Source organism: Oreochromis aureus, linkage group 14 (assembly GCF_013358895.1).
Source record: "Oreochromis aureus strain Israel breed Guangdong linkage group 14, ZZ_aureus, whole genome shotgun sequence".
Taxonomy (NCBI): Eukaryota; Metazoa; Chordata; class Actinopteri; order Cichliformes; family Cichlidae; genus Oreochromis; species Oreochromis aureus.
The window spans coordinates 15,699,131-15,713,668 of record NC_052955.1 but is presented as its reverse complement, the minus strand read 5'-3'; the positions used below and the strand labels follow the sequence as shown (position 1 = coordinate 15,713,668).

At 36.4% G+C, this 14,538-nt stretch overlaps 2 protein-coding genes across 2 annotated transcripts; both read left to right on the top strand.

Moving 5' to 3' along the window:
- Positions 1–349: 349 nt before the first annotated feature.
- Positions 350–7,446, top strand: LOC116323580 (extracellular calcium-sensing receptor-like). Its single transcript, XM_039622371.1, has 6 exons — positions 350–381; positions 599–893; positions 1,112–1,906; positions 2,043–2,270; positions 2,451–2,574; positions 6,542–7,446. Exons 1-6 carry the CDS (start codon positions 350–352, stop codon positions 7,444–7,446), a joined length of 2,379 nt encoding a protein of 792 aa, XP_039478305.1.
- Positions 7,447–9,927: 2,481 nt separating this feature from the next.
- Positions 9,928–13,734, top strand: LOC116323579 (extracellular calcium-sensing receptor-like). Its single transcript, XM_031743939.2, has 6 exons — positions 9,928–9,974; positions 10,208–10,505; positions 10,749–11,543; positions 11,700–11,927; positions 12,101–12,224; positions 12,821–13,734. The coding sequence occupies exons 1-6, from the start codon at positions 9,943–9,945 to the stop codon at positions 13,732–13,734; spliced, it is 2,391 nt and encodes a 796-aa protein (XP_031599799.2). The 5' UTR covers positions 9,928–9,942.
- The last annotated feature ends 804 nt before the right edge of the window (positions 13,735–14,538 follow it).

Sequence of the window (14,538 nt, the reverse complement as noted above, 5' to 3'; positions counted from 1 at the left end):
TTTGGGTGTGTCCCTGCTTTTGCTGAACCTGTACATCGAATGGGAATGATCTGTCTCTATTCGATTTTTTCTTTTGCTGCACCAAAAGGTATAAATACCTTCATTTACATTGCAGTACTTTAATGCTACTAAGAGTTTAGCTCAAGAAATGACATCGACACAGAGATTGCCAGAGAAGGGATGGGCATTTCTGCATCTATTGTTGGTGGCATCTGTCTCGCATGCTGAGGAGCCAGTGTGCAGGCGTAGAGGAGATCCTGAGAACCCACTGCTATCTAAGGATGGGGATATTATATTGGGGGGTATCTTCTCTTTTCACACAAGCTGGAAAGACAGAAAAGATTCCTACATGAACCAACCTCTGCTGCTACAATGTACCAGGTAAATGACACACTACAAATCAATTTACATTTAAGGAATCTGTTGGGAATCAAAAGAGGAGTAAAATGTATTTTGATTTTTTCAGTTATTTAATTTCCTTCCATTGAATGTTTTAATTTGAAATGCGTTTTTTATATTTTGAGATTTATCCAGATCATTTGTGTCTGTTTTAAGGAACATAATGCAATGCAAATTAATCACAATTGTCTCAATTAAGTTTAAATTTCAGAGATTTGCAGTTTGCCCAGGCTATGCTTTTTGCCATTGAGGAGATTAATAACAGTACAGACCTACTTCCACGAATCTCTCTGGGCTATAAAATCTATGATAATTGTGGATCTGTTGCCAGAAGTGTAGGAGTTACACTAGCTTTGGCTAATGGTAATGAAATTGTGTCTGTACCATCCAAGACATTATGTACCAGACCTGCACATGTGCAGGCCATTATAGGAACAACGTCTTCTTCAACAACCGTAGCAGTAGCTACTGTCATTGGACCTTTTTTTATTCCAGTTGTGGGTATTTATATATACATATATATATATATGTCTATATATTATAGATATTATTGTTAGATCACCACTTTGCCTGGTACGTCTTATGGACAAGTACCGAGTAGAATTGTTCTTTTTGTAATTTTACATTAAATTTGAATGTTTTATTTTTAACAGTTTCATTTTTTCTCATTCTGTGTCTTTTTCATTTATAAGTTTTTATTTTTTAATTCTAGATCAGCCACTTTGCAACATGTGCTTGTCTCAGTGACAAAACCAAGTACCCATCCTTCCTCAGAACAATACCCAGTGACTACTACCAGAGCAGAGCCCTCGCACATTTGGTCAAGTATTTTGGATGGACTTGGGTTGGAGCTATCAGATCCAATAATGATTATGGAAATAATGGCATGGCCACATTCACAGAAACTGCACAGCAGCTGGGCATCTGTTTGGAGTATTCTGTATCGTTTTTTAGGACAGATCCCTATGTGAAAATACAAAAGATAATTGAAATTATAAAGGCTTCAACCTCTAAGGTGATTGTTGCATTCCTTGCCCGTGCAGATTTTAATGTGCTGCTACCTGAGTTTTCATACCATAACTTGTCTGGGTACCAGTGGGTAGGCAGTGAGTCTTGGATATTTGATTCACAAACAGCAGAAATGGATATGCATCACATACTGGATGGTGCCATTGGTGTTTCCATTCCCAAAGCACATGTCACTGGCCTGAGAGAGTTCATACTGAATAAGAAGCCAATTAATCCATCTAATAATGAATTGCTTACTGAGTTCTGGGAGACAACATTTAGTTGCAAGTTTAAGGAGTTGAAGTCATCATCAGACATTCAGAGAGAGTGTACTGGACATGAAGATATGACTGGAGTTCAAAATAACTTCATTGACATGTCTCTCATGCCTATCTTTAACAATGTCTATAAAGGAGTGTATGCAGTGGCCCATGCACTTCACAATATACTCAGCTGTAATAAAACATGTAACAAAAATGTGCAGCTAGATCCATTCATGGTGAGCTTTTTACTAACTTACATGACAGTGTTCAAATTAAGATTTTTAATTAAAAATTGATTCTTGTATATTTTTCAGTCAGTAGGTGTGTAATATCTTTCTCATGCTATGAATTGAATTATGACATATTTCTTAGGTTCTGCAACACATACGAAACATCCATTTCACAACAAAGGAAGGAGATGAGGTTTACTTTAATGAGAATGGAGATCCAGCAGCAAAGTATGAAATTATAAACTGGCAGCCAAGAGAAAACGGTGTTGTTGAGTTTGTCATAGTTGGTCTTTATGATACATCATTAACTACAGAAAAACAGCTAAAACTGCAAAACAAGTCTTTAATTTGGGCAAGAAACTCAAAGCAGGTAAGCTATCATACATTTTCATTTTTGATGCTTTAATTCCTTTTTATTGTATGTATATGTACTTAAATTTTTTATGTTGGTTTTGATGCTCCAACATTAAGAGGGGTTTTTGACAGAGAACATCATAGAGACATGTTTTTCTCAATGTCTATTCACAGTTAAATGTTCTTGATCATGCAGGTGCCTGTGTCAGTTTGCAGTGAGAAATGTCCCCCAGGAACACGCAAGGTTCTCCAGAAAGGAAGGCCTGTTTGCTGCTATGACTGTATAAGGTGTGCAGAGGGAGAAATCAGCAACGTTACAGGTGCGGTGATATTTCATTCTAACTCTGGTGCATAACAAAGCAAAGTTACGTATTTAGGAAGGCCATACGAGAACTATTTAATCATTTTGAAGACTATTTTTATGCAGAGATAATCTCCATATAGATTGCCTGATTGAAATACTTAAAAATATTTAACACATTGCCACAGAATAGTATATATGTTTGCATTTGTTATTACAGCTCACTTATAAAGTGATAACCACTTAATATCGAAGTAATATCATGGTAGCATAATATAATAATAATATGCTGAAATTTATGTAAATGGATAATAAATCCCAAAATCTAGGGGTAATAATGTGGAAATACAGCTCGGTAAAAAAGTGGAAATAGTAGGGTAACAAGGCAGAAACAAGAATGTAATAATATGGTACTTTCTAATTTATTAGCACTCAATTACCGTTGGAGTGTCTGTGTAATAATCAGGAAACAGAGCTGCAAAATGCAAAACTGCCTGTTTCTATCTAATAACATATTAGTAATCACACTTAAAGAATAGTAATGACTACCAGGGAACACCTTTTGCATTTTTCAATTCAATTCAACGCCAAAACAAAACAATAGTAATCTCAAGGCACTTTACATTATAAGGTAGACCCTAGAACAATGCATACAGAGAAAAACCCAACAATCACATGACCCCCTATGAACAAGCACTTTGGCGACAGTGGGAAGGAAAACCACCTTTTTAACAGGTAGCAACCTCTGGAAGAACCAGGCTCAGGGAGGGGCGGTTGGGGGTGAAAGAAGGAAGACAGGATAAAAGACAAGCTGTGGAGAAGAGCCAGAGATTAATAACAAGTATGATTCAATGTAGAGAGGTCTATTAACACATAGGGTGTGAGAAAGGTAACTGAAGAAGAACTACTCAGTGCATCATAGGAGCAGCCTACACCTATTTCAGCATAGGTAAGGGAGGACTGAAGGTCACGAGATCCAGCCCTAACTATATGCTTTAGCAAAAAGGAAAGTTTTAAGCCTAATCTTAAGAGTAGAGATAGTGTCTGTCTCCTGAATCCAAACTGGAAGCTGGTTCCATAGGAGAGGGGCCTGAAAACTGGATGCTCTCCCTCCCATTCTAGTTTTAATTACTCTAGGAAAAACAGGTACGCCTGCAGTGCAAGAGCAAAGTGCTCTAATGGGTTGGTATGGTACTATAAGGTTATAAGATAAGATGGGGCTTGATTATTCAAGAATTTCTATATGAGGAACAGTATTTAAATTAAATTCTTTAACAGAGAGCCAATAAAGGGAAGCCAATATGGGAGAAATATGCTCTCTTTCTAGTCTCTGTTAGTACTCTTGCTGCAGCATTTTGAATTAACTGAATGCTATTCAGGGAGTTTTTAGGACATCTCGATAATAGTCAATTACAGTAGTCCAGCCTAGAAGTAATAAATGCATGAACTAGTTTTTCAGCGTGACTCTGAGACAGGATATTTCTAATTATAGAGATATTGCACAAATGGAAAAAAGCAGTCCTACATATTTGTTTAATATGTGCATTGAAGGACATATCCTGGTCAAAAATGACTCCAGTTTTCTTCACAGTGTTACTGGAGGCCAAGGTAAGCCCATCCAGAGTAAGAATAATAATGGTCAGATACCATATTTCTTTGATTTTCAGGGCTGAGTACAATAACCTCAGTTATCCAGGTCTTTATGTCTTTAAGACATTCCTGCAGTTAAACAGAATTGGTCCTAGCATTGAACCCTGTGGAACTCCATAACTAACATTACTGTATTAAGAGGACTCTCCATTTACTTGAACAAATTGGAGTCTATTAGACAGATATGATACAAACCACTGCAGTGCAGTACCTGTAATATCTGCAGCACACTCTGATCATTATAATAGACTATTATGTTCAACAATATCTAATGCTGTACTCAGGTCTAGCAGGACAAGCACAGAGATGAGTCCACTGTCAGAGGCCATAAGAAGATCATTTGTAACCTTCACTAAAGCTGTTTCCTTACTGTGATGAGCTTTGAAACCTGACTGAAACTCTTAAAATAAGCCATTCCTCTGCAGATGATCAGTTAGCTGTTTGACAACTACTCTTTCAAGAATTTTTGAAAAGAAAGGAAGGTTGGAGGTTGGCCTATAATTAGCTAAGACTGCTGGGTCAAGTCATGGCTTTTTAAGCAAAGGTTTAACTACTGGCAGCTTGAAGGCCTGTGGTACATAGCCGATTATTAGAGATAGGTTGATCATATTTAAGATTGACACATTAATTAATAGCAGGACTTCTTTGTGCAGTCTTGTAGGAATGTGGTCTAGAAGACACGTTGATGGTTTGGAGGAATTAATTACTGAAGTTAACTAAGAAAGATCAATTGAAGAAAAAGATTCTAAAGACTCTCTAATATGTTATTAAACAGATAGGCAGTTTTGCATTTTGTAGTTCTGTTTCCTGCTTATTACACAGAAACTACCACCAGTAATTGAGTGGTAATGACTTAGAAATGACCGAGCTGTAATGAAAAGTGCTACCATAGAAAACTATGTATTATTAGAAAGAGAGAGACATGTTTGACCTTGTAACACAGGGGTTCCCAAAGTGGGGGACGCGCCCCCTAAGGGGGCACAGAGTCATTGCATGGGGGGCGCAGTATGCATTTTTTTAAAAAAACGCTTGGACACTGCTAGCATAATGGACAGGTTTTTGACGGGGCTCCCACAGAAACGCAAAGCAGAAGATGAAGCATCGCCAAATATGCTTCCAAACCAACTTCCTTCCAACCCAAAGACTAGAAAATATGATGAAGCATATCTTACCTTTGGCTTCACCTGCACAAGTGCGAAGGTAGGTCTCCCTGACAGAATATGTTTCCCATGCGTCGGGAGCATGCTCTGGGCTGTCCAAATCACAGACAAATAGTATCCCACAGTTATTTATGTGTTTAAAACCATTTTGCACAGAGAGGCATTTTTTCAAAAATGCATTGATAGCTATGTTGAATATTATTACACAGGAAGAAAAACAACTACACGTAAAATAATTACATTCTGACACCTCTGACTTTCTAAATGGAGGGACAGTAACTGCGTGTGTATGTAAGCATGTAAAAACTGCAGATAGTAAGATTAACAGTATTTTGTCTCTATTCGCTATTGTAGAAATTCATCTCATGTAAACAATAACGTGGCGCACAGTGTGACGTCAAAAAAGGCACATACCTTTGACGTTGCGTGACGAACCCCGTATTCCTTGTCCACACGTAAACGCAAAAACTGAGTTTGTGAAAATCTCCAACCTGACAGGAGTTTTTAAAAATCTCAGTTTGCGGTGATTCGAAACGGCGTTTACCTGTGGACAAAAGGTCCAAATGCATAAAAAAAGCGGCGTTTTCAAAAATATCTGTGTATGTGTGCACGTAGCGTAAAAGAGTTAGTAGTTCATTTTATTGCTACCTGTAATTTATTGCAGTTTACTTTTATTTGTTTAATTGCTTACTAAATGTTTGAGGTGTGAAATAAACTGCAATTGAGTTTGAAAACAAAATATGGGTGTGTGTGGTTGGAGCATGTATTTGTGCCGGGGGGTGGCAGGGTTTAGGTGGGGTGGGGGGGCGCGAAGATTTTCTTGTAAAACAAAGGGGTGCCTAGCAAAAAAAAACCTTTGGGAACCACTGTTGTAACAGGACATATATTTGGCCTATGTAAAATTGTGTATCTTTCTGCCTTTGTGCTCGCTAGTAAATATTTAGAATTATTTGCTTATTCCTTCTAAAATGCAAAGGACAAGTATACCACATTCATAAGCTCTGATGAATGCTCTAGATGTTATATCTTTAAATCCTCACTTGATCACAAAACAGTGTGGCAGTCATTCAATAATAATGTTGTTTATCCACTTCAACACAAGTAGAATATATCATAGCAGAGGCATAAACAATTGTATTCATTAAGTGTAACATCTGTTTCAATATTAATTTCCAGATTCTATCACCTGTGTGAGATGTCTACCTGAGTTTTGGTCAAATGAAAGAAGAGATGCCTGTATAAAGAAGGAAGCAGTGTTTCTGTCATATGAAGAGATTATGGGAGCACTGCTTACTGCAGCATCTTTATTTGGGGCATGCATGACGATTGGTGTGATACTCATTTTCTTCAAGTATAGGAAAACTCCTATTGTCAGGGCAAACAACTCTGAACTGAGCTTCCTGCTGCTCTTCTCCTTAATTCTGTGCTTCCTGTGTTCTCTGACATTCATCGGTCAGCCCTCTGATTGGTCCTGTATGCTCCGACATGTAGCATTTGGCATCACCTTTGTCTTCTGTATCTCTTGTCTTCTGGGAAAAACAATGGTTGTTTTAATGGCCTTCAGAGCTACACGTCCAGGTAGTAATGTTAACAAATGGTTTGGGCAGACACAGCAGAGACTCTGTGTTACAGCATTCACGCTTATACAAGTTAATATTTGTATCATCTGGTTAACAACTTCTCCTCCTTTTCCGTTTAAGAATTTTAAGGAAATCAAAGACAAGATCACATTGGAGTGTGCCCTAGGCTCAGCTGTAGGCTTTTGGGCTGTGCTTGGTTATATAGGACTTCTGGCTATTTTATGTTTTATTTTTGCATTTTTAGCTCGAAAACTACCCGATAATTTCAATGAGGCCAAGTTTATCACTTTTAGCATGCTGATATTCTGTGCAGTATGGATTACATTTATCCCAGCATATGTCAGCTCCCCTGGGAAGTTCAGTGTTGCTGTAGAAATATTTGCTATCCTTGCTTCCAGTTTTGGACTGCTAATTTGCATCTTCATACCCAAATGTTATATCATCTTACTGAAACCAGAAAAGAATACAAAAAAACATATCATGGGGAAGAAGGCACCATAGTCACTTTGAAAACTGAATGCAGTCAAATGGAATTTTAATGTTATTATTATTTTTACATAATTGGGTCATCATCCTGTCAGAATATAAATAAGCTGCCAGCAGGATACACTCCAATTGATACTGGCTTTATAGAAACTACTTCTCCTTCCTGATGTGTTTTCATTACTTACTTTGCAACTTACTTAAACAACAACAACAACAAAAAAACATACCAAGTGACTGATAGCTAAAGGTTATTTAGTCATTCACACATTCATCATGACATGCTTTTATTTTGTTCTGTCAAAGTCTGGAAGTTTGTTATTTGAATGACATGCCACTGCAGATAAAATTAGTAAGAGTATGTATTATTCTGTAAGCTGTTCATTCTCATTTTCAAGAGGCCTCCATGTATAACCACTGTCGAATTTTAGTGTGCAGCACAGTCTAACTTGATTACAGTAGTTGCTTTGCTTTGTCCATGTATGCGTTTTATGCATGATTCTCCAAGAGCAGCTACACATAGATACATGGCAAATGAAATCAGAAAAGTTTAACTTTTTTTTTCTTAATTTAATGATAATAGCAGTAACAGTTAAGCTCTTCCTTGATATAAGATCAGAACAAAATATAATATATGGTACTCTACACGATGAGGTTTTAGAGTAAATACAAAAACAGTAAATATACAAAAAAGTCTGTTGGTGTCAAATGTCTAAAATACCTCTAAACTGCTAATCATTTACTGTTGCCTTTCTGCTGGCAACGGAATCTGTCTCCCAAGTAGATTGGCCAACTGCAAGCGACACAAAGTCTAGCTAATTAAGGTGGACATTAAACTCTAAAAAACTGTCGTACTGCCCATAGTAGCAGCAATAGACTTAATTTTAAGAACAAAAAAACAAGGATATGCTGTTCACTTTCAACTTCTGTCTATTAAGCAACAGGTGTTTTTAATTATTTATTTATTGTTGGCTAACTGAACTGAAATGGAATCTACTTGTTAACCGTAATGTGTAGTTTTGAAGAGTCAATTATAAATGAAGACTCTGTGGAGGAGAGCCTGTTTGCGTGGGTGCACCAGTGGTTCACCGGACCAACAGGCTAAAGTCAGATTAGATTTTTCCTCTCTACATCAGTATACAGACCAAGCTGGCAGAGCAGATATCTGTAAGATGCGACCAACAATATTTTATGTGATAAAATGCTGCTCATCAAAAAACAGGATAACTGGTCATTTTACAGAGCAAGCAGAAAGTATCGAGTAGTGTAACAAATGGCTTTATCCTAGGAGTAAGTAACATACTGTGCTACTTAAAAGTAACACGTAATTTATAATACATTACTGTTCTTGAGTAATGACTGCAACACTGGTTGCAAACTGGTTGTAAATTGATTTGATGTGCTTGGGTACTCATCGCACATCTGCAATGCCAGCTGATTGTGCCGCTTGGTCTTTCCACGCGGCCTGACGAGGAAAAATCAAACACAGAGGGGACAGTGTCAACTTCAGCTTGTGGGTCTGGTAAACCACCGATGCAACTGACTTAAACACACACTTATCCACCTAACTGTCATTTGCAAAGTGATCTACAATCCCAAGCATTATGGCCTGTTAAATAGATTCAGTGTGAATCTATTTAACAATTAAAAACCAACCAACCTAGTGACATCAGGTTCTGTACGGGCACAAGATGGCGCAACACCTGTTGTAAAAACTTAAAACACTTATTTCCTAAGCTACACCTTAAATGTCAAATCCCTGCTGTAAATTTCCCTTAGCATTTCATGTCAACTTTAATTTAGTATGAGACTGTTGACAGATCTTAATGTCACATCTATGCATCACAAATGTGAAAGTGGAAGTTAATGGATTACTGTAACTTGTTGTATAAAGCTCTAAGAGTATATAAGAGTAATGTATAAAAAAGTAAAGTTTCCAGTGCATCCACTTCTTTCCTTATTAAGCAGGTGCTTTCTAAGAAAGTAATTTTATGACCTTTGTTACCACTTGGGAAAGGGATACTGCATGTTTAACATTTGGTATACATTTTAATGCATATTTATTTCTAATAAATTGTTTTTTGCACTTTTACTTCTTATGTGTAATGTGTTTGTCCTTGTTTTACATATGTAAACTTACATTTAAATGCAAATTTGGACATGATTCTCCTTTTGCCGGACCTGTACATCTACTGGGAATATACTGCCACTATTTGATTATTTCTTATGCTGCACCAAATGGTATAAATACCAGAATAAGTATTTCATCTTCATTATAGTACTTTCATGCCACTAAGTGGTTTAGCTCAAGAAATGACATCAACACAGAGATGGCCAGAGCAGGGATGGGCATTTCTGCAACTGTTGTTGGTGGCATCTGTCTCTCATGCTGAGGAGCCAGTGTGCAGACAGAGAGGAGATCCTGAGAACCCACTGCTATCTAAGAATGGGGATATTATACTGGGGGGGATGTTCTCTTTTCACACAAGCTGGAAAGAGAGAAAGGATACCTACATGTACAAACCTCTGCCACTACAATGTACCAGGTAAATGACACACTACAAATCCATTTACATTTAAAGAATCTGTTGGGAATCATTACAGACAGATAAGAGGAGTAAAAAGGTATTTCCATTTGTTTTAGTTATTTAAATTCCTTTCATTAAATGTTTTAATTTGAAATGTTTTTGTTTTGTATTTTGAGATTTATCCATGATTATTTGTGTCTGTTTTAAGGAACATGATGCAATGCAAATTATTCATAATTGTCTCAATTAAGTTTAAATTTCAGAGATTTGCAGTTTGCCCAGGCTATGCTTTTTGCCATTGAGGAGATTAATAACAGTACAGACCTACTGCCTGGAGTCTCTCTGGGCTATAAAATCTATGATACTTGTGGATCTGTTGCCAGAAGTGTAGGAGTTACACTAGCTTTGGCTGATGGAAATGAAAATGTGTCTGTACCATCCAAGACCTCATGTACCAAACATGCATATGTGCAGGCCATAATAGGAGAGACCTCTTCTTCTCCAACCATAGCAGTAGCTACTGTTATTGGACCTTTTTTTGTACCCATGGTTGGTATTTTATATATAGAACCTTTTTATCATCTTTGAATACTTTATAAAATTTTTATTTTTTTTTAGATAAGTCGCTTTGCCTGGTGCATTTTATGTACTCAGTATAAGTATTGAGTAGATCTGTAATTTTAATATTTTTACTATATTTTTTCCAGTAAATTTAAATGTTTTATTTTTAACACTTTCATCTTTTCTCATTCTGTGTCTTTTTCATTTATAAGTTTTTATTTTTAATTCCAGATCAGCCACTTTGCCACATGTGCTTGTCTCAGTGACAAAACCAAGTACCCATCCTTCCTCAGAACAATACCCAGTGACTACTACCAGAGCAGAGCCCTGGCCCATTTGGTCAAGTATTTTGGATGGACTTGGGTTGGAGCTATCAGAACCAACAGTGATTATGGAAATAATGGCATGGCCACATTCACTGAAACTGCACAGCAGCTGGGCATCTGTCTGGAGTATTCTGTGTCTTTCTTTAGAACAGATCCATATGCCAAAATACAAAGGATAATTGACATTATAAAGGCTTCAACCTCTAAGGTGATTGTTGCATTCCTTGCCCGTGCGGATTTGAATGTCCTGCTACCTGAGTTTTCATACCATAACTTGTCTGGATATCAGTGGATAGGCAGTGAGTCTTGGATATTTGATTCACAAACAGCAGAAATGGATATACATCACATACTGAATGGTTCCATTGGTCTTTCCATTCCTAAAGCACATGTCACTGGCCTGAGAGAGTTCATACTGAATAAGAAGCCATTGAAATCATCAAATAATGAACTGTTCACTCAGTTCTGGGAGACACTATTTAATTGTAAGTTCAAGGAATTGAAGTCATCATCAGACATTCAGAGAGAGTGTACTGGACGTGAAGATGTGACTGGAGTTCAAAATAACTTCATTGACATGTCTCTCATGCCTATCTTTAACAATGTCTACAAAGGAGTGTATGCAGTGGCCCATGCACTTCACAATATACTCAGCTGTAATAAAACATGTAACAGAAATGTGCAGCTAGATCCATTCATGGTGAGCTTTTTACTAGCTTAAATTACAGTTTACACATTAAGTTAAGTTATTAAGAAAAATTGTATCTAAAAAAATGGATTCTTATATATATTTTTTAACCAGTCGGTATATACAATCTTTATCATGCAATGAATTGAGTTATGACATACTTCTTAGGTTCTGCAACACATACGGAAGATCCATTTCACAACTAAGGATGGAGATGAGGTTCACTTTAATGAGAATGGAGATCCAGCAGCAAAGTATGAAATTATAAACTGGCAGCCAAGAGAAAATGGTACTGTGGAGTTTGTCACAGTTGGCCTTTATGATACATCATTAACTACAGACAAACAGCTAAATCTGCAAAACAAATCATTAATTTGGGCAAGAAACTCAAAGCAGGTAAGCTATCATACACTTCCTTTTTTATGTACTTGTTTCTTTGTTCAAAATATGTACTTAATTATGTTTCACAATATTTTGATTCTTCAAAATACATTTTTCTACAGAGAACATCATATGGACATTTTTCTTTGTCAAAGTCCATATACAGTTAAATATTTTTGATCATGCAGGTGCCTGTGTCAGTTTGCAGTGAGAAATGTCCCCCAGGAACACGCAAGGTTCTCCAGAAAGGAAGGCCTGTTTGCTGCTATGACTGCATAACATGTGCAGAGGGAGAGATCAGCAACATTACAGGTGCAATGATATTTCATTTCAACTTTGGTGCATTGCAAAGCAAAGTTAAGTACATAGGAAGGCCATACAGTAACTATGTAATAAGTTCGATGTCTGTTTTTGTGCAGACATAATATCATTTAGATTTTCTTCTTGAACCATGTGAAAATAATTAACTCCTTATCACAGAATCATGAGTAAGGAGATAAAATTAATTTGGACATTATTTTTGATAATTGATAGCATTGGATTTCTGCAAAAAAATTATATTTAAAATTTTACATATGGTTGCATATGTAAATATAGACAAATGGAGAGAGAGTTTTTATCTTATAACAGGACTTACATGTGGTCTTCATAAAATTGTGTATGCACTCTGGAAAATATTTAGAATTGCATGCTCATTCATTTGAAGTGCAAAGCAGGTGAATGCTCTAGATAGCTACTCACTTAACCACAAAACCGTGAAGCACTGTTTTTTTTTGGGGGGGGGTTCTCAATAAACATTTTATTTTTAATCTTGTAATTGTAAATCATCAGTAGAATATTACATGGATGTTTTTGATGCAAATGCAGAAATGCAGGCATATGACAATTTACTCAATATTAATTTCCAGATTCTGTCACCTGTGTGAGATGTCTACCTGAGTTTTGGTCAAATGAAAGAAGAGATGCCTGTATAAAGAAGGAAGCACTGTTTCTGTCATATGAAGAAATAATGGGAGCACTGCTCACTGCAGTATCTTTATTTGGGGCATACATCACGATTGGTGTAATACTTATTTTCTTCAAATATAGGAAAACTCCTATTGTCAGGGCAAACAACTCTGAACTGAGCTTCCTGCTGCTCTTCTCCTTAATTCTGTGCTTCCTGTGTTCTCTGACCTTCATTGGTCAGCCCTCAGATTGGTCCTGCATGTTCCGCCATGTAGCATTTGGCATCACCTTTGTCCTCTGTATCTCTTGTCTTCTGGGAAAAACAATGGTTGTTTTAATGGCCTTCAGAGCTACACGTCCAGGTACTAATGTTAAAAAATGGTTTGGGCACACACAGCAGAGAGTCTGTGTTACAGGATTCACTCTTATACAAGTTATCATTTGTATCATCTGGTTAACAACTTCTCCTCCTTTTCCGTTTAAGAATTTTAAGGAAATTAAAGACAAGATCACACTGGAGTGTGCCCTAGGCTCAGCTGTAGGCTTTTGGGCTGTGCTTGGTTATATAGGACTTCTGGCTATTTTATGTTTTATTTTTGCATTTTTAGCTCGAAAACTACCTGACAATTTCAATGAGGCCAAGTTTATCACTTTCAGCATGCTGATATTCTGTGCAGTGTGGATCACGTTTATCCCAGCATATATCAGCTCTCCTGGAAAGTTCAGTGTTGCTGTAGAAATATTTGCTATCCTTGCTTCCAGTTTTGGACTGCTAATTTGCATCTTCATACCCAAATGTTATATAATATTACTGAAACCAGAGAATAATACAAAAAGGAATATGATGGGGAAGAAGGCACCAAATTCACTTTGAAAATTGAATGCAGTAAAATGTTATTCACCAAGTGACTGAAGGCTAAAAGTTACTGATGTATATATATTTATTATGGTTTTTCTTTATTTATTTTGTTATGGTAAACTCTGGATTTTTTTTTAATTTAAATTTGAATGACATGGGACTGCAGATAAATTCAGAAGCCATATGTCATCTGCTCAATTCTCCCTTCTTTTTTAAGAGGCTGCCATGTACAGCCATAGTTGAATTGTAGTATTAATTGCAGTGTAACTTGATTAGTATGTTTTGCTTTCAGAAATGCTGTTTCTGCATGATTCATAGAGAGCACCTACATTCATGAGATACGTGGCAAATGAAATGAGGAAAGTTAACCATTTCTTCCTTATATTATATATGGGAAAAACAATAAAAGCCATCTTTTTCTTGGTATTGGATCAGAAAACAAATGCTATATGGTACCTTACATCATGATAACTAGCTGTTCTCATCACGTTATTTAACCATTTTAAACACAAATTACTGTAAACAAAAAAATAAATACAATTTATTGATTTACTGTTAACTTCTTGTTTTTCTATGTTAATGCCTCATTTAGACATATCATTGCTGCTCTTGCTGAACAAGAAAAAATTTAATTTTACACAAGCCAGAATTATCTTTTTTTCACTCTCACATACTTTCTTCTTTTAGATACATGTATTTTTACTCTTACATAATTTTATGTTAATTTTTATATTTGCACATTTTCATTCTCATATGTATACATTTTAACATGGATGTACACTGTATGTACTGTATAAGACAGCAGAGAGAGAACCTGGG